The following is a 26476-nucleotide window of genomic DNA, read 5'->3' on the forward strand; positions in this document are numbered from 1 at the left end:
GCATGCAGCTTCTGACGCCACCCAGACATCTTGCTTTCCACACGCTTGGAGTTGTCAATAACGGATAATTAACAAAAAAGTTCAGTCACAAGGATGTAAACTGTGTGGTGCCACATCTTTCCTGTGACAAAAAATAAAAATAAAAATGTTTTCTTCAAAGCCCTTATCTCTAGTAGTCTGATCTCAAAACTATCAGAAATTCTGTATTCATGGTTTAGTGGTGTGTTTTTTTTTTTAAAAAAAGAAATTAGAGTTGCTCTGCAACCTGTAATCCAATTAGAGAAACATCCACACCCAGCAGAGTTAATGCTGCGTGAATGTAGTTTGTAACTGATTTTGTAAGCATTTAAAAGAAAATAAGATGATTAACAGTAGTTAACATGGATTTTTTTTTTCAAAAACAAATGCCAAAACAGCCTAGTTTTCTTTTCTTTCTTTTTGGCAGAGTAACTTTTCCCCCAGTGGGAATACAAATCAGTTAACTGTTACCAACCAGCAGAAGTAAGCAGGTTGTGCCTAACTCCCAGCGTGGTTTAGTGGTTAAGAGCGGTAGACTCGTAATCTGGGGAACCGGGTTCGCGTCTCCGCTCCTCCACATGCAGCTGCTGGGTGACCTTGGGCTAGTCACACTTCTCTGAAGTCTCTCAGCCCCACTCACCTCACAGAGTGTTTGTTTGGGGGAGGAAGGGAAAGGAGAATGTGAGCCGCTTTGAGACTCCATCGGGTAGTGATAAAGTGGGATATCAAATCCAAACTCTTCTTCTTCTTCTTCTTCTTTCTTCTTCTTCTTCTTCTTCTTCTTCTTCTTCTTTAATCCAGAGGTGTGGCCCTTTAATTATAAAGAAGTAGGACTCTGAGCTGCAACTGTTCAGTGAGGTTTTCTGCTTAGATGGCTTCTGGGTGTTTGCCTTTGCCTCTTGGGATTTCCTGTGGGGATCAATCAAGAATTTAGTCTCAAGAATTTAGTCCTTGCAAGAGACAAAAACTTACTGCTGGTATTGAAAGAGGAGGAGTAACTGTGCATCAGGACTATTTCAACCAAACTACGTTTTTGCTTCTGAGTTTTGCACACTGAGAGCCAGTGTGGTGTAGTGGTTAAGAGTGGTAGACTCGTAATCTGGTGAACCGGGTTCGCGTCTCCGCTCCCCACATGGTTTGTTCCAGAATCCGTGGGACAAATTTTGGTTAACTTGTGGTTTGTTAAATGCACCATGGCTTAGCATTATGTGTGAACCAGGGACTGAATTTAGAGAACCGAACAGTAGATAAATGACTTGGATAGTTAGAGCATTTTGCTGCAAAAAAGAAGTGAACTAGACTAAATGAGAATATTTCTGAAATAAGCATATTATAACAATTAGGTGCAGCTGGAGGGCAAGTACAGTACTACCTGTATATACTGCAACTGACTACCCCTGATCATTTCCGTTGTTGACCAAAGGAATGAATGGTGGTGAGATAGCTCTGTGATTGTCCTATTTGCTGCTTTTTGGGGTGGGGAGGTTAAATTGCCAAATGAGGTGTATATTCTATGCTACCCACACGTTTCCTGCAGTATCACCCTCTTTCCCAGGTTGAGCAGAGCACTTATATGGGGTCTTTCAATAAACTAGAGGTGAGGAAGATGGCAGGAGTCAGGACACACAAGTTGTTAATTCTGTGCTAAATTCTGGGTTAGTTTTCTAGTTACTTTGAGCTCTGGTTGGTTTTGGACATTGTTTCCCCATGAGTACCTAGGCATTTCTTTTTAAGAAGCAAAACATATTGGTAGCTGCTAAAGCAGTGTGGTATATTGTATTTGTTAAGAGAGGAAGGTGAAATTATTGCTTGTAACAATGTAACAACAACCAGGGTTGGTCTATAGTGATTTTCTTCAGTTGTATTTCCCCGCTTGGATAGAGACAGTGATTTCTAATTTTCCCAGTGAGTAGGATTATCTGTGTTCCTGTAGCAAGAGAAACTGTAGGCGGAGTTTTTAGATGCAACTTATTCAGACATGTTCAAGATTATACCGTCTCATACCCAACTAAATATTAATTTATCCTTTATGGATCAGAGTTCATTAACAACCCTCTAATTTGCCCTTGCATCAATATGTTTTCTTGAATAGAAAATCTTAATTAAGCTGTACAGCATTAAAGTTCGTTCACCATGACAAGCATATTAATAAGCTCAAGTATCATTTTGTGCAACAGTTCCTCATGTTATTGTGGGAGTTGCTGGTGATTGCTTGCCAGGTTAAGGAGAGAGACACCCTTTTCACAGTATGAATTTTATTATTTGCTTTTTTATTGTATGTGTTAATTGCCCCATAGCAAACTTCTCTGGGCGGTGAACAATTAAAACAATTTTCAGATAATAAAATCCAACGAAATGCTAGCCATTAATTGGCACAACAACCTTTTTAGAACTAAATATCCACCTGATGAAGTTAAACAACAGATCAACAGAGCCAGACTGATACCCAGAGAGAACTTGCTGCAAGACAGACCCAAAAAAGAAATAACAGAACACCACTAGTAATCACATACAACTCCCAAATTAAAACAGTACAACGCATCATCAGAGATCTACAACCTCTCTAGACAATGACAGTTCTCTTTCTCAAGCTCTGGGAGGAAGACCCTACATCGCCTACAGACAGCCACCCAATCTCAAACAGCTCCTCACCCACAATAATACTACAACAGGACTCAACATGGACACTGGTACCAGAGCCTGCAATAAACCCAGATGCCAACTTTGCTGCCACATAAACCCGGACAACACCATTACTGGTCCCAACAACATCAAACATACCATCTCAGGACTATTTAATTGCTCATCTTCCAACATTGTGTATGCAATCAAATGCCAACAGTGCCCTTCAGCTCTCTATATGGACAAACAGGCCAAACCCTACGCCAAAGGATAAATGGACATAAATCTGATATCAGGAATCACAAGGCAGAGAAACCAGTAGGAGAACACTTCAATCTCCCAGGACATTCTATAAAAGATCTCAAAGTAGCTGTCTTAATACAAAGAAATTTCAGAAATAGACTGGAAAGAGAAGTGGCTGAATTACAACTAATCACCAAACTTAAAACCACGGAGAAACCTGGTCTGAACAAAGACATTGGATTCTTATCTCATTATACATGACAAAGCTTTCTTTAGCCATCTCACCCCTTGCCTTTCCCTGCAAGACTAATTACAGCAGGTTTCCACACCTATCAGCTGATCACCCATTCCCCACCCTTCTGAGCAATACCCTCCCCACTCCCTATATATTTAAGGATCTGGTGACTTCTGTTTCAGTGTATCTGAAGAAGTGTGCATGCACACGAAAGCTCATACCAGGAACAAACTCAGTTGGTCTCTAAGGTGCTACTGGAAAGAATTTTTAATATGCAAGTAGATGAAGATTTTTAGAATAACGACTTTTCATATTAGTTTTTTTTTATCCCCAGTTTAATAGGTTAATCATTCATATTTGGACAACTTTTCTGTTGTAGTTGGAAGGAGAGGAGAAAAACAATCATTACCTTAATAATAACAATTTAAATAGATTTATTAGATCCATTCCACTCCAAACAATCAGAAAAATATTGTTTCTATTCTATTCACTGAACTTCTTGAAACTTAACACTGAAGGGGTTGATTCTGTATTCATAGGTTTGTAGAACAATAGGATTAAGGTCTTTTTCTCAACTCTTTCATGTTATAACATTTTTGCTGTGAAGAAGAGGCATGTGATCTCTGCTGAGTCAAATTCAGTTTTGAGAACTGCAAAAGTAAACCAAGCATCTGTGAGAAGTATCTTGTAGGCAGAGACACTGCCCAATAATCATACAAAAACCTCTGGAAGAGCAAATGACATTGTGCATGGATTAATGGAATTTATTTACCAAAAAATTAAACATATACAGCCTTATTCTACATAATTAAAAAAACTACTCTTTATTTCATGATTGAATAACCTTGGATGGTAGTATATTTTCACCAAAAAGCATTTTATTTAAAAAAATCTGATTTAAATAAAAAAAATCCGATTTAAATAAAAAAAATCTGATTTAAATAAAAAAAATCCGATTTTTTTTTAATCACTGATTTTTATCCACCCTGCTTCAAAGGCATATTCAACACATTGCAGTCATGGGGGGTTACCAGTGCATGGATTGCTGAGACGGCGGTATCACTGTCAAGGAAGGGTCATAGTTGAAATATGAGTCAATGCTGAGAAAAGTCTATGGAGACCAAAGTCCCATAAATGAAAGACTTTGTCCCATAATGTTGAATGAGAAAGATGTAGTGTGCTTTGTGAAGTATGGCCATATATTCTTTTCAAAAATAGAATTATACCGCAAAATGATCTCATGGATTTCAAACCCAGAATTTCGCATATGTTATTTGGTAAACCACAGTGATTTCCTTCGTTTACTTTTGTGGCATACACCCCTCCATCCCCCTCTTAATAACTGCTTTGGTTTCCCCTTTCTTGCTGACATGGATGTGAGTCTTTTGACTTCTACTGAGGTCCTTTGTTGCGCTAGGCATCTGCAGAAGTGTTTTGTCCCTGGCAGAGCTACCCTGCTTACTTGCTTGAGAGTAAAAGGTTACTCTCTCTTACTTCTTGAGAGAACCTTTCCCCCTTGTTTCTTCAGTGTAAAATTGGCCTACGGGGCTTCTGTGCCTTCTAGATAGGGCATCCTTATTGGCATAGTAGATCCTATGCTGGTTGGTTGCAGTGCCCTGACTTGTGGCATTGCTAATGATGAGATCCATTATCCTGTGCTGCTGTTTCTTCTCCTTTGGCGATCACTCGTAGCCAAGTAAGATTGTCTTCCATAAACACGGTTTTAACAATGAGTCCATAAGTGACTGTGGAGACCAATTCTGGATCCACACATCCTTCCACAGTGGGGACATTGGTTTCCGGGTGGGAGTTGATCACGGTGTGGATTTGCCAAGCGTGCCTTCCTCTTAGCACGTTTCTCCCTTGCGTCCTGAGTTAGAGTGTCTTCAAAGCCCATGGCACCTTTGGTAAAGGCTGTTCTCCAGTTGGAGCGCTCGCAGTTCAGTGTTTCCCAGTTGTTGGTGCTTATACTACATTTTTAAAGATTTGCCTTGAGAGAGTCTTCTCTTTTGTTGACCACCAGCATTACGCTTTCCATTTTTAACTTTGGAATAGAGTAGTTGCTTTGGAAGACGATCATCAGGCCTCCGCACAACATGACCAGTCCAACGAAGTGGATGTTGAAGAATCATTCCTTCAACACTGGTGATCTTTGCTTCTTCCAGTACACTGATATTAGTTTGCCTGTCTTCCCAAGTGATGTGTAAATTTTTTCGGAGACACCGTTGATGGAATCTTTCAAATCTTACTCGTGCACTGCTGTGCTGGCACAATTGCTCATAAGGTAAATGTGCTCTTCTCTGTGGGTTTAAAATCGGTCTTATTTATTTCTGTACACAGAGCATCAACCATAGCTGTCAACCCTCCCTGCTGTTTCCCAATGCTATAATAAGGGAATTTCCCGCAGAAAAAGGGAAAGGTTGACAGCTATGGCACCAACTGGAAATCAGCTTTGATCTAAAGTTTCCCCAGGGATAGGAAGAGTGGCTAAGGAATAAAATAGGAAATTCTTTCCAGTAGCACCTTAGAGACCAACTGAGTTTGTTCTTGGTATGAGCTTTCGTGTGCATGCACACTTCTTCAGATACACTGAAACAGAAGTCACCAGATCCTTAAATATAGTGGGGGAGTGGGGGGGGTATTACTCAGAAGGGTGGTGGGAATGGGTGATCGGCTGATAAGTGGAAAACCTGTTGACCACTCTAAACGGCTGCAATTAGTCTTGCAGGGAAAGGCAAGGGGTGAGATGGCTAAGATAGCTTTGTTATGTATAATGAGATAAGAATCCAATGTCTTTGTTCAAACCAGGTTTCTCCATGGTTTTAAGTTTGGTGATTTGGCTAAGGAATATTCATGTTGAGTGACAACAATTACTGGAAGAACCATTAAAAAAATACCATACATTGATTGCATTATTCCTGTGCTCCAGCGGGAATATGTTACAGAATAGCTGGCAGAATTACTATTATTACTCCCAGTTTTGTAAAATGCTAAAGCCATATATATATATATATATATATATATACACACACACACACACACACACACACACACACATAAAAATGCACCTGTATTTTAACCTCCCCTGCTGTGGCTTGCATTGGTAAATAAAGTGCTGGACCTTAATTTAGATGCATATTGTGTGTCTCTGTGTTAAAATTACACCTTATAATTTGGAGAAGGTAAACCTGTTGATGAATTGTCTGCTTTATTATGATCCTGACAGATTTCCCCCCCCCCAAATGGCTATGGCTTCGAAATTAGCATATTACTAAGCAGAATATTAGCCCAACCGCTGACCTTTCATCTTTTAAAGGTTTGAGTAGATAATGTGAAGAATACTCTCATTTCTAGATGGCTGCATCCTTGATGCTCCTCCTTATTTAGCCATTGTTCAAACGTGAACACTGCAGTGATTGTGTGTGTCCTCCCCCGTCCTTTTGTGAGCTGTGCAGAACCTTTTGTGTGCCGGTTTTAGATTGACTGACTGCTTGATTCGTCAGATAAATCTGGAACAATGGGTGCCACCTTGATAGTGTCACAAAATACATTCTGCAGAGTTGTTAAGGTTCATGAACAAATTAAATCTGGGGGTGGTTGGTTGCCTTGAATTCAGTAATGACAGCTTTGTATATCTTTTCCTGGAGCCTGGATTTCTTGTGTTTGACACAACTGGCATCCTGAAAACATATTAATGGGCTCTGATTATTTCAAATACTGAGAAAGAACTGAGGTGGATTTATTGCTAGAAGCCATGTACTTAATGATACCCCTTTCACAAAATAGTTTTGAGAAGTTTTAAGCAATGTTGATTATCTATATGGAATTTAGATTGGTAGCGGACTCAGTTTTTGCTTACCTCTAGCTCCATTTCATTTTTTTTACTATGTATGCAATGATATCAAAGATGGGTGACACTTGGCTTGAGAGCAGTACATGTGAAAAGGATCTAGGAGTCTTGGTAGACCATAAACTTGACATGAGTCAACAGTGTGATGCAGCAGCTTAAAAAGCCAATGCAATTCTGGGCTGCATCAATAGGAGTATAGCGTCTAGATCAAGGGAAGTAATAGTACCTCTGTATTCCGCTCTGGTCAGACCTCACCTGGAATACTGTGTCCAGTTCTGGGCACCACAGTTCAAGGAGGATACTGACAAGCTGGAACGTGTCCAGAGGAGGGCAACCAAAATAGTCAAAGGCCTGGAAACTCATACCAATAACAAACTTAGTTGGTCTCTAAGGTGCTGTGGGTTAAACCACAGAGTCTAGGGCTTGCTGATCAAAAGGTCGGCGGTTCGAATCCCCGCGACGGGGTGAGCTCCCGTTGCTCGGTCCCTGCCCCTGCCTACCTAGCAGTTTGAAAGCACGTCAAAGTGCAAGTAGATAAATAGGTACCACTCCGGCGGGAAGGTAAATGGCGTTTCCGTGCACTGCTCTGGTTCGCCAGAAGCGGCTTTGTCATGCTGGTCACATGACCCGGAAGCTGTCTGCGGACAAACGCCGGCTCCCTCGGCCTATAGAGCGAAATGAGTGCCGCAACCCCAGAGTCATACACGACTGGACCTGATGGTCAGGGGTCCCTTTACCTTTAAGGTGCTACTGGAAGGAATTTTTTTTTTTTAATTTTGTACTGTACTTAAAATACTGCTGGTTCCTGTGTACATTTTAGCCAGTTGATAGTGCACTTTTGAGAACATCCCCACCATCTGAGGCGACCGGCAGAGGACATGTTTTGCTGTGGTGCCTTGTCTGGTGACAGATTTGTAAGGCGATGGAGCCGGATCTGGCCCCCGGGCCTTAGTTTGCCTACCCATGGTTATTAGCTTTTGCAAAAGAACCAGTGAACCCAATATGTGGAGTAAGCAAAGACCACCACACTCCTCTTAGGGTCGCCTTCCATTCTAGCACCTCCTAAGTTTCAGCTGGCTGTGACGAAAACTAGACATTTGGTTGCCAGTTCACTTGGCGACACCTTTTGAAAGCCCCCCAGCAAGCCTCTCTTTCTTGTCTTCTGCCAACGTCAAAGCCTGTGATGACACTGGTGAGAGCTGAAATAAAACTTCCCATCATTAATGCGGGGTCACATAAATGCTCGTAACACCTGTGCTTAGAGAAACAGCTATAATTAAAAACAGAACTGACGAAAGCTAGTTCATGAAGCAAAACATCTTCCTGTGAGTCTAGCAGTGTAATAAATAGAGGTGTGAAGGCCCGGGAAAAAACTGGAAAAATTCGGAAAACAACTTTTTTTCCATTTCCCCCTGTTTTTCCCCTGAAGCCTTTTTTGTTTTGTTTTTTTCCAAAAAATTGGAAAAATAAAAATAGATTATGGAATGTTTTATTTTAACATGATGAATAAAATATTTTAAATAAGGGGTTATATTTTATAAATCATTTCTAAAAAAATATGTATGGTATCAGATTATTCTAATTTCTGTGAGGACAAGCAAGTCCTAGGTTACAAACTGAACTCTCCAATGCAAGAACAAGATACATTTCTTCCTTTAGGAGGTGCTGTTGTCACCAGAAAAGAAAAAGGTTTCAGTTTTGTTTCTGCATGCATGTGGTATGCATTGGTTCTGTTCCTCTTCACTAGGCCTCAAAGCACTGGAAGAAAATATAGAGCAACAAAAAGGAGCTGAAAGTATATACTTAATTACAGCTCAGAAAATGATTCTGATTAAATTTCATGCCCATTCATTGAAACTTAGTCCCACTTCCTTCTTCAGTTCTTTTTATGAGAATGTTTGTTTAAATACTGTGGAGAGGAAATATGAATAATTGTTACTTCTGGATTTTTAAAAATTGTTTTGTGGATTTTTTTTTTGTTCCACATAAACTAGTAAACAGTTCAGGAGATTGTTGCTCCATTTGTTACAAATACAAATAAATATTTTAAAAGTAAATTCTGTTTGTAATAAATGTTTGGATACACTATATTTTAATATGCTAGTTGTGATAATTTTATGCCCATTAAAATTGTCCATAGTTATATTTTATGTTTCTAAAGTAACAGAATTACTTTCAATCTGGAAAAGAAAAACGAAGTGCTAATGTAGCATTTTTTTTCAATTTTTCCGAAAATTTTCATTCCGCCCCGAAAAAACAGGTTTTTTCCAAGCTTCAAAATTTCTGGAAATTTTACATCTCTAGTAATAAGCATTACTGAATGCAAACACTCTGGATTGTTATTGGGGGGGGGGAAACTGCAGAAATACTGAATAATACTGAATAATAATACCGTAATAATAATCCCTTTTCAAAGCATTTTAATTCCACACTCCCTCTGGTTTGAAAATATTTCCCATAAAGTGACCATCAAATGCTGGGATATTAAGAAGGAAGGGATTGCTACTGGATCTATACAGACACCAAATAACTTCCCATGGACTTAACCCATGGAAGACAATTTTATGTAGACTTTTGTTTATTTATTTTTAAAAATATTGCAAATGTCAACCCGGCTCCCAGAATTCATTTAAAATCCCCACATGCAAACCCAAAGGTTTACCTGTTTTGCATATTGAGAATTTTAGAAAACTTGCTGTAAAATACATTAATTAATGTATCTACATTAATTAAGTAGTATAAAAGTGATTTCATAACATCTGTATCCAAACAGATGTTTGGCACAATCAAGTTGTTACTGGATACCTTTTTAGAAATGCATTATTGCACTTTGGTTGAAAACAAGACTGTTCTCATATCATTTTACTTGGAGGCTGTGAGGAATTCCATTTGTTTTCTGATTATGTCATCCCTTTTGTAATCATGAAGCCACTTAATAATTTTGTGGGAAAATGAAGACTCTTTCTCTTGGCTGAAAACCAGCACCACATGCACATTATCTAGAGTGAGTTTATTTTTCATGATTTTGGCATATTTCCTGGTTTTGGATTGAGGTTTTGTTTATCTTATAAAAGGGGTATGTAGATCACATGTTACAGTGATCCTAGCTATAAAAGTCCCAGTTATAAGTTGTGGTTTCTTTGGAACTTCTGAGCAGACTTGTGTGGGAGCAGACTATGCTCTGATCCAGCCATAAAAATGATAGCTACTCTTATATATTGTTGGTAATTGTTTGATATGTATACACCAGGGGTCAGCAACCTTTTCCAGCTGTGGGCTGGTCCACCATCCCTCAGACCATGTGGTGGGCCGGACTATATTTTGGAAGGAAAAAACAAACAAACCACATGGTCTGAGGCATGGTGGACCGGCCCACGGCTGAAAAAGGTTGCTGACCTCTGTTTTAGAGCTCTTATGCCCCCCTCCCCTGCAAGAGCTCCTCTCTAAATTGTTGCCTAGGTTGCATGGACTAAACACAGAACGGGGATTGTTGCCCAAGTTTGGATACAGTGAGATATGAGTCCTTTCAGTGTCCTCCTTGTGCTTGCTGTGAGGTGGAACGGGGCATCGTGTGAGATGAGCCTGAGGCTCGTGCTGGTTTCTTCTTGTAACACCGTGGCTTACTCTTATAACGTAAATGTGAAATTTATCTAGGGAGACTAGGGATTAAATTAATAGAATCATAGAGTTGGGAAGAGACCCCAAGGGCCATCCAGTCCAACCCCCTGCCAAGCAGGAAACACCATCAAAGCATTCCTGACAGATGGCTGTCAAGCCTCTGCTTAAAGACCTCCAAAGAAGGAGACTCCACCACACTCCTTGGCGGCAAATTCCACTGTCGAACAGCTCTTACTGTCAGGAAGTTCTTCCTAATGTTTAGGTGGAATCTCCTTTCTTGTAGTTTGAACCCATTGCCCCGTGTCCGCTTCTCTGGAGCAGCAGAAAACAACCTTTCTGACTCCTCTATATGACATCCTTTTATATATTTAACATGGCTATCATGTCGCCCCTTAACCTTCTCTTCTCCAGGCTAAACATACCCAGCTCCGAAGCGTTCCTCATAAGGCATCGTTTCCAGGCCTTTGACCATTTGGTTGCCCTCTTCTGGACACGTTCCAGCTTGTCAGTATCCTTCTTGAACTGTGGTGCCCAGAACTGGACACAGTATTCCAGGTGAGGTCTGACCAGAGTGGAATACAGTGGTACTATTACTTCCCTATTAGTCAGAGAAACTGAAATCATTGCATCTAAAGTTGCAGGTAAAAGCAAAAACGCCTAATTTGTTCAGTACAAAAGTAGGGATGTGGGCATCCTTGAGTTAACACCAATGAAATACCTAACACAAACTGCTCACGTTACACCTGGTTCACAGCCCACGGCTTGTTGTGTCATTTAAAACATTTTGCCCACCCTTCTGCCGAAAGACTCCCAGATAAATCCTCCTACATAAAGATGGGGAAAGCCCCCTACACAATATACAAAGAAACAACAGTCCCTGGTCACAGGTTTGCAATCTAAAATAGGTGACGGAAAGGGGGAAGGATGAGAATGGAGGATTTCTTAAAGTTGCACGGTAATTCTTATAATGACCAGTTGCAACGGAGGGAGTTCAGGGAGAGAGAAGGGCACAAGGAGAAGGGGACGTCAGAGGATGAGATGGTTGGACAGTGTTCTCGAAGCTACTAACATGAGTTTGGCCAAACTGCGAGAGGCAGTGAAGGATAGGCGTGCCTGGCATGCTCTGGTCCATGGGGGTCACAAAGAGTCGGACACGACTGAACAACAACAACGAACAGAAGTCAAATGCAACTGATCTAACTTGAGCGGCCGTTGTACATCAGCTGCCCCTAGTCCTTGCTTGTATTCATTTATCGCCCTTTCTTCTTGCTTCATGTTACGTCTTCTGTCGACACCATGACTTGTAATCAGCATGGGATGCTGTGTTAGCATATATCTCCTTAGCCACCTATTCCTTTGCTGTGTTGTGAGTCTAGAAACAAGCTTTGCGTTGTTAGCGCTTAGAGGTGAGGTAAAATTATTGGTGGTGGTTTGATTTTTCTGAACAGCCTTCACTGCAAGAGGTGACTTAAATTTGTCTAAATAAGCTACCGTAATGCCTGCTTCATATAAATATATATATTAATGTTCAAGTGACTAGCTTTTAAATATATATATGTGATGAGGAAAATATTTACATAATAACCCTGAAAGCATTGCTCTTTGCATAAAAAAAATGTGATCATAAACAACCTTGGAATAGTTTGATTCTAAACATGGGTTTCAGCCCTTAGGCAAATAGCACACGCACATTAAATATTGCTGTTCAATATTCATTTGAAGTGCCGAGGTGAATTAAAGTAAGTAGGTATTTTCAGATGCCTCCTCTTTTAAAAATGTAGTATGATGCCTTGATTGAAACTATAGATAGAACTGTAGCTTAGCACATATGCTAACGTATGTCACGCTGCAGGCGGTAATTGCCATTCCCATAATTAGGAGTTTAGAAGGTATTCAAAAGAGTAGACCATAAAATGCTTTTACTAAATGACCCTGTTAACACTACGCTGCAGTGCCTTTCAAGCAATTGCACAAGAATTGTGTTGAACTATAGGAGTCTCCAGGGGACTACAGTGGGACCTTGGTTCGCAAACTTGATCCGTTCCGGAAGTCCGTTCCAAAACCAAAGCGTTCCAGAACCAAGGCACGCTTTCCCATAGAAAGTAATGCAAAACGGATTAATCCGTTCCAGACTTTTAAAAAACAACCCCTAAAACAGCAATTTAACATGAATTGTACTTTCTAACGAGACCGTTGATCCATAAAATGAAAGCAATAATCAATGTTCTCTACTGTCAAATAAAGAAGACAGTATTGTAGATGATCAAAATTAAAATTAAAAAATTTTCTTACCTGCACTGATGATAGTCCTTGTTTGGAGGGGGGGGCTTGTATCAATTTCTGCAGTCACACAATCAATCAATCAATCAGTCATAAAATGAAAGCAAGCCACAGTCACAAAAATGAAAGAGCCACACAAACAAAAACGCAAAAAAATTAGCAAAAACAAAAGCACCAAATATCACCTCAGAACACTGCAACCAGAAACGGAAGGCTTTAATTACGATGGGGTGGGGGTGGGGAGAACACAAATGAGCTGCACAAGGAAGCCTTAATTACTTTGCGGGGGACTCAGATTAGCAGTGCAAGGGTAAAAACGGAAGCTCATGAGCACGTTCGGCTTCCGAGGCAAGTTCGAAAACTGAAACACCTACTTACGGTTTGTTCAGGAACTAAGCTTTTTGAAAACCGAGGTACCCACTGTAATGTGTTTCTCAGACCTGGTCCATGTCTCACATTAAACCGTGGTTTGAATGAAACTGAGGTATAACGTGAGTGGTCAGCGTGCTGGCATGCGTTGCTCAGAAGTTCATGTGGCATGCCTCCCTTGCTCCTTCCTTACTTATGTGTAAGGAGCAAACCCATGGCTGCCTTCCCAGTCCTTGAGATTTGTTTCTCTCCCAACAAACCACAGTGGTAAACCAACAAAGCTACAACAGCGCATCGTGGTTCCTGCTTGGCTCACCAATAAACATCAGGTTACAATTATGCCCAACCCTGCAATACGATTAGTTTCTCTCCCAACAATGTGAAGCCAACATTTGTTCTTGGCTTACCAGTCACCGTTTGTTTCAGTGAAGCAATCTTCACTCCCTGGTTAGGACACGGTGCAAAGTCAGGCGTTGTGGTTTGTTGTTTCCATTCCCCTTAGGAGTGAAATTGTAGTGATCTCGACATTCATGGTTAGCTGTTAACTGTGGTTTACTATGAAGTGTGAACTGGAACACTGTATGTGAAGTTCTTTGTCCATGGAGTTATGGTGCTGGAGGAGACTCTTGAGAGTCCCATGGACTGCAAGAAGATCATACCTATCCATTCTCAAGGAAATCGGCCCTGAGTGCTCACTAGAAGGACAGATCCTGAAGTTGAGGCTCCAGTACTTTGGCCACCTCATGAGAAGAGAAGACTCCCTGGAAAAGACCCTGATGTTGGGAAAGATGGAGGGCACAAGGAGAAGGGGACGACAGAGGATGAGATGGTTGGACAGTGTTCTCGAAGCTACTAACATGAGTTTGGCCAAACTGCTAGAAGCAGTGAAAGATAGGCGTGCCTGGCGTGCTCTGGTCCATGGGGTCATGAAGAGTCAGACATGACTGAACAACTGAACAACAACAACAACAACAACAATGTGAAGTTCTGGCAACAGTGGAGTTGCTGTAGTAGTTTTGCTATTTGCTGTGTAACATAAAAAAAACAAATAAAATCTCATTGCAACCACTTCCTCTAATCCATTTACCGGTAGTGAGGTTGCATACTGAATTTGGATACCTGTCGATCTTACTTGCCTTAAGGCATATGATCATGGTGTACTTTTTTGAGTAAAACTTTGCTGAGCTGCGCATATCTGTGCAGATACTACACTTGCAAATTAATTCTTTTGTAGCTCAGAGTCCTTGAGGTGGGGTGGGGTATGTGTTTGCAAAAAGGGTGGTCTTGTCTTCTGGCATCGAGCTGCATTCCTGAAGAGCACATAAGTTTTCTTCTAAGTCTTCATCACCAGCGATTTATTAGAACCCATAAAAAAATCTTTATGCATGCTAATTGGGTGACAATGGTTGCTCCAATCTAGTGTGTGCAAATAAAAGCTCAAATGCTTAATCTTGTTTTCTGGATCATGTTCATGATGCTACTTTTTTTTGGAATTGCATTAGTGTTTTGAAAAATATAGAAGACGGACAAATGTCTTGTAGTTGTGTTTAGGGAACCATGACGCCAAAATTATAAGATTAACAACAACAACCAAACCTCTATGGCTCATTTTAAATTTTTTAAATTAAAAATGGCATTTATGTTTAAAAACTGGTTAACTGAAATGTATGCTAAATAACGGGAAGCTTAGGCAATGCAGTTCAGTTAATAACTCTTAACATTATCATATTAGCATTTACCTTTCTAATAAAATTTTTAAAACTTTTGATAGCAGCCTTCGCACATTTGTCATCTTTTCATGGGCTGTTGGTATTGCAGTGATTCGGGCAATTCTTAGCTTTAAACTTTCGCATGCCAGGCACCGTTTAATTTAAAAGTGTTTAAAAGTTAAATGGCCTGTGTCATTCTTCTCAAGAGCTGGGTCCTAAGGGCTCCATCATGTTGGAATCTCAGTGCTGAAGAGGAGGTGAGCGAGACTCTAAAAATCACAGGATAGAGTTCAGCTTTACACTACTGTATTACAAATGTTCTGTATGCGCAAAAATTACAGTTCACCAGGTGGAACAGTTGTGCCTCTCTCCCCCCCCCCCCGCCCCGGCCTGCACACTATTCTGGAGGTTCTCCTGAAACTCCACTAGCCATTTTTTGGGGGACGGACATTGGGTGAAGGAGTAGAGCAAAGCCCCCTTGGAAATCCTTGTGCAGGGCATTGGCTGATGTGGCTGTTTAGGTCAGGCATAGGCAAACTCTGGCCCTCCAGATGTTTGGGACTACAATTCCCATCAAACCTAGCTAACAGGACCAGTGGTCAGGGATGATGGGAGTTGTAGTCCCAAACATCTGGAAGGCCAGAGTTTGCCTATGCCTGGTTTAGGTGAATTCCAGCTGCGACGAACCTCCCTGCCCACTACCCCTCTGTTACTAAGTGTATTATTTCTGAGGTGTTCGGAGTCACTTTTTCTATCCACCCCACCTCGATTCTTGAGGTCCATCTGTGTGGATAATCCCCTTTTATTATAACTAGGGATAACTTAGTAGCGGGGTTCTCTTATCCAGCTGTCGCGGCCTGTTATATTTATATTTTGTTCTGGGCTCCTGGGTTGAAAATACCTCTCAGCTCTATCAGTTCTGGGTCTCTCTCTCTCATTAGATTCCCCCCACTGCGTCAGTTAGCTAAACCCTTTTAGTAACTGTGTAGCCTTACCGAGGTTTCTGCCCTTTTGCCCCCTCCTGAGGGAAACTCCAAGACACAAACTATCACCCTGCAGGTCAGTTTTGCCTTTTCCCTGAGTTCCCCTCCTCATGAGCATCCATATATCGCTGGACCAAATAAATGCCTCTTTTCTCTTGGCTCAACAAAAACAAGTCTTTATTTATTTCAGAACATCATGTTTCGCGTATTTCAATAGTTCATCAGCTTAGTTACATCTAGAATATAAACTCTTTCAGTATAACCAACTAATTTTCATCCTATCCTAGCCTAACCACCACTATCCTGGCCCCACACCCCTCTTCTTCCCTGTCTCCACACACACCCTCCCTCTTCTCAAACTGCCAAAACGTTCCCTCCTTTTAAACGGGATCGCCCCGCCCCCAAAGGATGAACTGTCCGTCAAAATGAAGGTGGCTTAACCCTTTCTGCGCTGGGATGTCATACCTCCTCCACCCTAGGGCCAATCCGTCACACCAGCCCACAAGGTTCTGCAAAGACTTTGGTCTTGAAAAGAAAGGGCCTGTATTCTTGCCCTTTCTGGGTCTGATTCTGAAACACTGAGTGGGAGCTTTATTCATGATTGCTAGCCAGGACTACACTCCCTTCATCTTCAAATGCTCAAATCCCCATGAAATTGGCTTAAAGTCTTGACTTAAAAGAAACGAGGCCTGCGTTGCTTTAATTTGTATTCTAGTTTGAAAACACATATTCAAGCTTTTCATTTCCAAATTTTTTATATAGGAAAGGTTTGTTTATTATTTAAAGTATTTTTGCCCTGGTTTTCAGCTGCAGAAGACTCACACACACCAGTTCTATTGATTCTCCCCCCCCCCCGTTCAGCTTTTAAGATACCATCAAGCTTGCAAGATTCATGATGATAAGAGAATGATCGATATTTACAGCACATTATAATATTGAGACTCCCCCCCCAACAGAAGGACCTATTCTTCAATTATTTCCCTTTAATTCATTGTATGAAGCAACTAGCCAATTGGAAAATAAATTGAAAATGTTAATTTTTGTGCATTTAAATGGAATATAATACAACTTCATCTTTTTACGGACAGTCTAAATAAACTATCATCCTAGGGAAAAGAGATGTCTGTATTCCATTCTAGCAGAACACAAGTTATGTATGTTTTCATGCCACCTCATTGCCTGTTTTTATATTGCATTTTGAATTACAGTAAGGTCTTTTTCTCGCCTAATGCCTATGGAGGTGGGTAGAATCTAGACCAGATTTACGTTGGCTTTTAAAGAGGGTTGATTGAATGAAGAAGAAGATTGATTTCTTTGGAATTAAAATATGCACACAGATGTAACTGAACTCGGACATCAGAGGGCTGTGTTCACAACCTTTGCCCGTTCAGTGGGTACCACTGAGAAGCTCACCATGGCTGAAGCCAGTCATCTCTCCAAACTCTTTTTCAGCACTAAGTCTCAGTTATGTAAGGCATAACAACTTTGGCAGAGATGCTGCGGTAAAAGTTACATATAGCTGTGTATGTCTGATATCACTGAAGAAAGAGAGGGACACAAAATTGAAGGGTTAAAAGGGGAAACAATGATGAAATACAAGTCTAGCGAGTTCTATCCTAAACTTTATCATTAAGTTACTCTGTAGGAAGATTTTGGAGCAGGTTGAGGAAGAATTTGTACTTGGCACTATGTCATATATAAACCAGTACCGCTAACTAACAGTTTATTCTGAAATAGCTTCTTCTAGGCGGGAAGTTCTGGTGTTTAGCAATTGCCACACGAAACTTCATTGAAACGTTGAAAAACTAGTATGACAGTGATAGAACTGTAAACAAACCAAACCACCATATTTTTCGCTCCATAAGACGCACCTAGTTTTTAGAGGAGGAAAGGGGAAAAGCCCTGTTTTGGGGGGGATCAGCTCACAGTTGTGCAGCTTCTTTTGCAAAGGGGAAAAGCCCAGTTTTTTTAGGATCAGCTCAAAGTTGTGTAGCTTCTTTTGCAAAGGGGAAAAACCCCTTTTTCAAGGATCAGCTCAAAGTTGTGTAGCTTCTTTTGCAAAGGGGAAAAACCCCTTTTTTAAGGATCAGCTCAAAGTTGTGTAGCTTCTTTTGCAAAGAGGAAAGGCCCTGTTTTTGGGGGGATCAGCTCACGGTTGTGCAGCTTCTGTTGCAAAGGGGAAAAGCCCCGTTTTGGGGGGGATCAGCTCACAGTTGTGCAGCTTCTTTTGCAAAGAGGAAAAGCCCCGTTTTTTTGAGGATCAGCTCAAAGTTGTGTAGCTTCTTTTGCAAAGGGAAAAAGCCCCCTTTTGAGGATCAGCTCAAAATTGTTGAGCTTACTTTGCAAAAGGAAAAAAAAAATCTGTTTTTATGGGGTTCAACTCACAGTTCTGCAGCTTCTTTAGGAAAGGAAAGGGAGCCGTTTGTACAGTTTCCAGACAGATAATCTAATCAGCCAGTCACATGTTACTGGGGGAAAAAACAGCCTCCGTCTGCACAACATTCAACAATGGAGGCCTGGGCAAGGGGGCGGGGCTGGAAAGGGAGCCAGCGATTGACCACACATTCGCTCCATAAGACGCACAGACATTTCCTCTTACTTTTTAGGAGGAAAAAAGTGTGTCTTATGGAGCGAAAAATATGGTACTACACAAATGAAAATGCATGTAGTGTGCAGCAAAAGGACAAGATTGCTTCCATGTCTTTTGCATTGTACTGCCTGCCTGCATGAGATCAGCTGCTCAGGGGCTGATCAACATGGGTTTTAGTCCCATGTTGGGCAACAGATTCCTGCATTGCGGGGGTTTGGACTTGATGAACCAAGTCTGCGATGCTATGAAATGTGAGTAGAAATATGTGAAATGACCTGGGTGTTGTTAAAAGCAGAGACAATTTGAGTTGGGGTATAGTAAATGTTGGAACTGTTGCAGAAGAAAAGAAAGCTTGGCTTGCTTCTTCTTCTTTTTTTACGAAGTGCCGTCTTTTGTGTTCATGACCGTTGTAAACTAGACTAATTTTTATCTAACAAGTTATGTAAAAAAGAGAGAGTAAATGGCTTCTTCAAACAGTGCTGAATAATTGCCTTGTTTATTAGTGAACGCTTGCATGTGTAAGTCTTATCAGATACGTGTGGCATCCAGTTCTCAAAAGAAACTATGAAAAAGCAAGGAGTTGCCAGAAAGTATTGTAATGACCAAGAGGACTAGAATGCTGAACTGTGAAAAGATTGGGAACTGAAAGGTGTTGTTGGCATGATAAACAATCTTGGACATTGCTTGATGCCTGTTCTGGAATGCCTGGCAGAAACTGAAGTATAGTTAACTTGTATATATCAATCCATCAATTTATTTATTGCATTAGCCCTATGGCCATAGCACATAGTAAAATACCAGGCAGTAGCCTGACACGATTATGCAAAGAATACAACAGATACAGTTAAAACAATTGGAAGTAAAATCGTACAGGATAAAACAAATAAAATAAAAAAGTACTAGCAGGCGTGACAACAGTGTCCATGTTGGGAATATACATAAGACTAAGGCTAAGGGAAGTTGGCCAAAAAGGTGGTCCTGAGTTTCAGGGCCTGTAATATGTAGATGGCCACTCCACGTGAAACCAAGGGGTTGGCATCCACCAGTAGATATTTCATGCGGTCATCGGCCCTGGCGATTATTTTCAAGATGGCGTAGACAGAGGAAGCAATGACCTGAGCTCCGCATTAGTTTTATGGCTTTTTAACTGATAATTGGCTTCATTTGGTATATATCACTCAGTTGTAATATCACTTTAGTTGTGCTAGCTTGGCCTAGAGCGGTCGGTCTGGATGGAGGACCTGGAAGCTTTTGTTGCTGCTATTGTTAGTTGGGAATACTTGGTGCTTAACTGTTTCTGAATGTTACTGTCCTTTGTCCATATTTAGCTAGTTAATGAATTTTGCTAACTTGGACTAGCAGGGTGACCTTGCAGGTAAAAATGCAACTTCCTTGTGACACTGGATTAATTACAGTGAGGATGCACTTGTCTTTTTAAATTTGAATGTGAAGATCCTTATTGAAAACAGCTGGGAATCAGTGGTTCCATTTAGATAGGTTTACAAGGTAAGAATCTCATCCTGGTTTGGGATATTGGTTAATTTAGGTCAGGGGTGGCCAACTTCCAAGAGACTGTGACCTACTCCCAGAGTTAAAAACTGGCAGTGATCTACCCCCTTTTTGGGGGGTTCAAGTCAAAGTTGTTGAGGTGTTTTTTTTAGGAAGGAAAGCCCTGTTTTTGGCGATTCAGGTCATTTTAGGGGTGCAGGGCAAAGATGTTGAGCTTTTTTAGGGGAGCCAAAGTTTTTTTAGCTTCTTTGGGGGAGCTACGGCTATTAATTACCGGTATTCTTTAAAAAGAATTGCAATATTCCGAAGAGAGATTATTTGAACACGTCCTGATTTTAAGACAATGTTTTTAACTAAATATTTTGATATTATGTTGCTGAATGAAGCGTGCTAAAGTGGTAAATTAAGGAGAAAATACACTTATGTTTCATTTGCAGGATCCTTCGTATTGGGTGAATATTCACCATCTGGAATACACAGATGGAGGAATCCTGGACCCAGATGACATCCTGGCAGATGTTGTGGAAGACAAAGATAAGGTAGATGGAAAATAATGCTCTATTTTTAACTGGAAATTGTCAGATTGAATTAAGGCTCTACTTGACTGTGTTATAACCTCATATAACTTAATAGATTGAATAGCTATTTCATAGAGTGATATTAGGTTGAATAGCCCAAATAATTAAACGTTGGCAGGCTTTTGTTGAGGTACAGTGCTGCTGCACAGTATCGATGCTGGACGGAAGCAACACGATGCATTTCTGCTTTGCGTTAGGAGTTTGGTTAAAAATATATTTCCTGCTCTTTTTACAATTCTGAAAAAAGTAGCTGCTGATTTTAGATGTGTGTTGATTTGAAAAGCTAACGCTATTCTAGGCTGCATTAAAAGGAGTATAGTTGCCAGATCAAGGGAAGTAATAGTACCGCTCTATTCTGAATTAGTCAGACCACACTTGGAATATTGTGTCTAATTCCGGGTACCACAATTTAAGAAGGATGTTGACAAGCTGGAACGTGCGCAGAGGAGGGCAACCAAGATGACCAAGGGTCTGGAAACTAAGTCTTATGAGGAGCTCTTGAAGGAGCTGGGTTATGTCTAACCTGGAAAAGAAAGAGAGGAGATATAATAGCCACCTTCAAATACTTTTAAGTAAGGGCTGTCACATGAAAGAGGGAGCTTGCTTGTTTTCTCCTGCTCTGGAGGGTAGGACTCGAGGCAATGGCTTCAAGTTGCAAGAAAGGAGATTCCAACTAAACATTCGGGGAAAACTTTATGAGAGTAAGAGCTGTTTGACAGCGGAATGGACTCTTCTTAAGAGAGGTTGTGGACTCTCCTTCCTTGGAGGTTTCTAAGCAGAGGTTGGGTGGCCATCTGTCATGGATGCTTTAGCTGAGATTCCTGCATTGCAGGGGGTTGGACTAGATGACCCGTGGGTCTCTTCCAACCCTTACGATTCTATGATGCTTCTGTTTGTTTTCACAAAGCCAGCCTTGCTTCATTGTATGTGTGTGAAATATTTATAATAAAGGAAATCACACCCACACACCCCCACACCCCCATTTAATTGATCCACATTTTGAAAGCTGTGTCTTCTTTTGATAACACCTGTGTATTTTTCAGTTAAATTCTCTGGGTCTCGTACATGGGCGTAGCCAGGATTTTGTTACTGGGGGGGCAGAACCTCAGTTAGCTATGTATTTTTATGTACAGTGGACCCTGCGGATATGAAATAAATTCGTTCCGGGGGTCCATCCGCAACCCGAAAAGTCCATAGGCAGTGGTGCCGCTTCTGCGCATGTGCACGGTGCGATTGAGCTATTCTGCGCATGCATGCGCAGCGAAACCCGGAAGTATACACTTCCGGGTTTGCCGCGTTCGTAACCTGAAAGTTACATATCCAGAGCGGTCTGTAACTAGAGGGTGCACTGTATTTTTATTCATTTGTTGGGGGGGGGGAAGCTGCCACTCCCTGCCCCCATTGACTACTCTCAAGGTCTCATAATTTATCTATGCAGTAGACACACACTTGCCTTAAGATCCTCACTTAGCTTCATGCTCAGATTACCATATTGTGACTTTGGTCACATGGAAAAGTTGAATCCAAGAAACTCTGTTTCTGAAGTGGATTCACATGATTCACACTGCCTGCACCAATGTGCGGATCGGTTTTGGTCCACTTCAGAATCTACACTGCTGCTGGGTTGCATGACGGATTGGCACAAGGGCTGCCTCTCTCTCTCTTTTTTTAAAAAACAGATAATACCAGCCACCCTGAGAAGTAGTTTGTGGGTAGGGCTGTGGGTAGCTCTGTGCTCTGCTCTAATTCCCCCTCACAATGATAGTACCTGATAACATGCGGATAAATCGTGGTTGGAGTTCTTTTGTGTGTGGAATTTTGAAGGATTTTTCAGAATTTCTCAGGGGAGGGGGGAACCCTCATGGAAACAAAATGGCATGGGCTTCAGTGGGGCTTATGCAAAAACAAGATGGAGTGAGCCACCTGTTTTTACCTGCCTGTTCCATTCAGAAGAATCCACCCATGTGGCGGCGCGATAGCTGCTCGCCCCACCGCGAGCCCACCGCGGGGTGCCTTCTTGTCACCCCCCCCGACATGGCACCCGGGGTGAACCGCCCCCACCCCCCATTGCGACGCCACTGAATCCACCAACAATGAAGGCACCAATATTGAAGTACTGATGGGCTGTTGAAGCAGTGCAGTGTTCATTTTTCTAAATATTTAAGGGAAGGGGGCAATAGAAGGTTTCTGGGAGAGAGATTTAATGGGTCTGGGTGCCAGTTGAGAGGTGAGTGGTCTAGCAAGCTTTTTTCATTCATTGTTTTCATATGAGAGATCACCTGAAAGGTAGACGCCGTTGGCTGCCTGGTGAATTCTTCCTGTTTGCTGCAATTAATGTTTAGTCTGCCACTGCAAAAAAAGTAGTTGATTCTAATGAAATTAAAGGCATCTCTTCTTCTTCTTTTTTGTATTATTTCCCTTGGTACTAACATGGCAAATGCCAGTGATTACTTCTGCACATAAAATAAGCATATTGATCTGCTTTATACTGAATTGAGACTGCCAGGGCCTCTCCAGAAATACCTTTCCAGCCCTGTTACTTTTGAGCTATGTTAGCTGGAATTACCAGGGAGTGAACCACAGGAACCTCTAAATTCAAAACAAATCCTGAGCCGTTGCCCATTCTATTAATTCATTAGGAGCCATTGTCTCCAAATCTTTGTGTAATATTTGTGAAACGCTACTTTATGGTGTTGCTTTCTGGCCCTGACTAAACACAAGCACATCAGACACTCAACTCAAAGTATATTAATCAACTGTCTAAATCATACTCGGAGTATTGACCCATTGTAATAAGTAGGCTTAAGTCAATTGGTCACAATGGATCTATTAGTTGGATACCATTCTTCATTCCGTGCTACTTTTAAAGACAGAGGTTTTTTTTTTAATCCTGTATATAAAAACAGCTGTTTCATTAAACTTGGTTAGTGCTTAGAAGGTCACAGGCAGAAAAAAAAAGTTGGGACTGTTTTGAATGACACAATTTTAAAACCCTATAAAGCAGGTACGTCCAACAGGTAGATGGTGATCTACCGGTAGATCCCTGGACACCTGTGGTGGATCACTGGTACATCACTGGCTCCCCCCAAAGAAGCTCAACAACCTTGCCCTCCTAAAAAGCTCAATATTGTTCCCCTGCACCTCCCCAAAAACGGGGCCTTCCTCCTCTTAACAACTTAGACCTGAACCCCCAAAACAGGGCTCTCCTTCCTAAAAAAGATCAACAACTTTGACCTGAACCCCAAAAAGGGGGTAATTACTGCCAGTTTTTAACTTTGTGAGTAGATCACAGTGTCTTGGGAGTTGGCCTCCCCTGCTATAAAGCATTCGTCCAGTGCTTTTTTCCTGGGGGTATGCAGGGGTATGCATACCACTAAACATTTTGTGAATCCTTGTGCTTTTGTCCATTTATTTTTCCCCGATTTGAACTATGAGATAGTGATTTTCTTCAGTCAAAATGAGAGTACCCCTAAGCATATTTTTCAAAAAGGAAAAAAAAAAACTGCATTCGTTCAACATCTTTACAACAGGCTTGCAAAGGAGATGTGGTGTGATTATCAGCTTATTCTTTTCAAGTTGCTGTTTTGTGGTTTGCAGTATTCAACTTTTTCATTGTATACACAGCACAATGTGCCATCTCCCATTAAAAAACAACAACAACAGTGAATATGATAGCTTGTTAAAGGGGAGAAGGAACAATGTTAAAGAGCTTGCAATCTTGTGGTAGCCCAGGAGTTCCAAAATGTCTGCATAATAAGGTATTTGAGTGAATGGAAAACGAACCTGTGTGTGTATGTGTGTGAGGGGTGGAAAACTGGATTTTGCTGGTGGGCAAGATAGTTACTTCCTCTACTCAGCAGAATTCTCCACCAATTCCACGAAGTGATTGTTTTAGTACAGTAACAAAAAACAATTACAGTCCTATCTCATGTTATGGCCGCTGCAGGTTACGTCTTTTTGGGTTGTGCTCCGCGCCAAACCCGGAGGTACCGGAACGGGTTACTTCCGGGTTTCAGCGCATGCGCAGAAGCGCTAAATTGCTCTTTGCACATGCACAGAAGTGCTGAATTGCATCACGCGTGCGCGCAGATGCAGCGGCGCGGGTTGCGAACTCGCCTCCCGCACGGATCGCGTTCGCAACCCCAGCGTCCGCTGTACTGAAATAGAGTACCGCTATCTTAAAGTACAATTTCATCCTGTAGTTTCTTAAGACTGGGAGAAGAGAAAAGAAGGCACCACCAAGCTTTATTTATCACATTGTGAAGTAAAACACGGGGAATTTCAAAATGCCTATTAGTTCCTTACATGGCTTACCTTCTGTGAAGTTACGGTAGGCACCTGAAGCAATTTAACCATCTTAGAAGTGTCAAAGATAGAACTCGGAGACATTTTTAGTTGTAAGGTTAAAAAACTGCTCCCCTTTCTTCTTCTTCTTTTTTTTTTTTTAAAAAGGGACATACATTTGAATAATGCGCTGTTTCTAACTTAAGAAAATTACAGTATAATTAAATGTGGCAGGCTGTACATGTTTACTGTTTCTTGTTGCTAATTAACTGTTGGGATTGTGGAGAAGAGCTGGCTAACAGCTGTTTGAGGTAATAGGAACAGGGAGTGCTTTGGCGGTGATGAGCAAACAACAAAGTGTTCTGGTATAAGGAAAGTCTTATTCGCTCTATGTCTTTTCCATCCTTTTGAGGAACCAGCTATTCTTGCACGCTGTTTACTTTTAGGAAGATGCTAAAGAAGTGGTATGAAAGAGGAGGGCAACCATGCACCTATTTTAGTTCCTGGTGTCTGGGAGCTTTCCATCCTGCCTCGGTAGCTCTTCTTGACACTGCTGCCTGGGCCTGCCTTCCCCTGTGTATAATTAGAGAAGTTTGCTGCTTTTGAAGGTCCCCAAATTTGTAGCCCTTCCACATCAGTGGCAAAGCCTACCCAGGGCCACCATAGACAGACTTTCTCTGTTCCACCAGCTGCTAGTGAAACCTGCATTACCTCTTGCATCTTCTTTGCTACCTTTTTAATTCCTTTCTCTTTTCATCTTTCTCCGGTCTTCGTTGCTCACCAACCACCCACCCCGGCAAAGAATACGCCATTTCTTCTCACAACACTTTGTTTACTAAGAATCTAGCGTGCTGCCACACTCCTCTCTCATTTATAACAATGGTCCTGTGTGAATGCAAATCATTCAGATTGCTCTGTCTCCGCAACCTTTACAACATCCCTATAAAGCTGGGCAGTATTGTTACTTTTGCGTAACTGAGTTGCCAACATCCCCTGGTGCCCACAAACTTTCTGAATCTCCTTCCCACACACACTCGCTTCCTCCTTGATCACGTGGTAGTGAAGATGGCTTAACTTTTTCTTGAAATGTGCATTGAACCGAAGCAAGGAATTGGAGGATGGTGCTGTTTTCCACTTCTTCTTCTAGCTGTATGTGCTTTTCAAGATTGAGATGAATTCTAATGGGTCCAACTTTTGCCCAATTCCCTTTGAAAAGTGAAGTCTGTGTGCAGACACTTTCTTTCTGTTTCTTGGATGTGTGTGTGTGTGTGAAGAGATGTTACCAGAGGAGGTGGAGGCCACAGCACTCCAGGTGTGAAAGCTCCAGGTGTGCCCATGGACCTAACAAAGTTGACATGTAGTGAATTAGTTTTTGAAGAGATTTCAGCCCAGGCGCTTCCCAAGCTGGTTTAGCGTGGTGGTTCAGAGTGTGAGCTTTCGAGGCTTATGTTTCCAATTTCGCCTCTAGCTGTGAACTTATTGAGTGGCCTTAGGCAAACCATTCTTGTTCAGCCTCATCATTGGTATGGGGATAATTACGCCAAATTTCCTTCGCAAGCTGTTGTACTAATGCTCAACTAATGTTCAA

General features: G+C 41.4%; 1 protein-coding gene across 1 annotated transcript in view; it reads left to right on the forward strand.

Annotated features, from left to right (window-relative positions):
- The window catches only part of PARD3B (par-3 family cell polarity regulator beta), a 560874-nt gene that overhangs the window by 10724 nt on the left and 523674 nt on the right, over nt 1–26476 (forward strand). The window contains 1 exon segment of the mRNA XM_033152744.1: nt 20464–20565. Coding sequence (XP_033008635.1) covers nt 20464–20565 — 102 coding nt within the window.

The sequence above is a fragment of the Lacerta agilis genome, chromosome 1 (genome assembly GCF_009819535.1).
Source record: "Lacerta agilis isolate rLacAgi1 chromosome 1, rLacAgi1.pri, whole genome shotgun sequence".
NCBI classification, from domain to species: Eukaryota; Metazoa; Chordata; class Lepidosauria; order Squamata; family Lacertidae; genus Lacerta; species Lacerta agilis.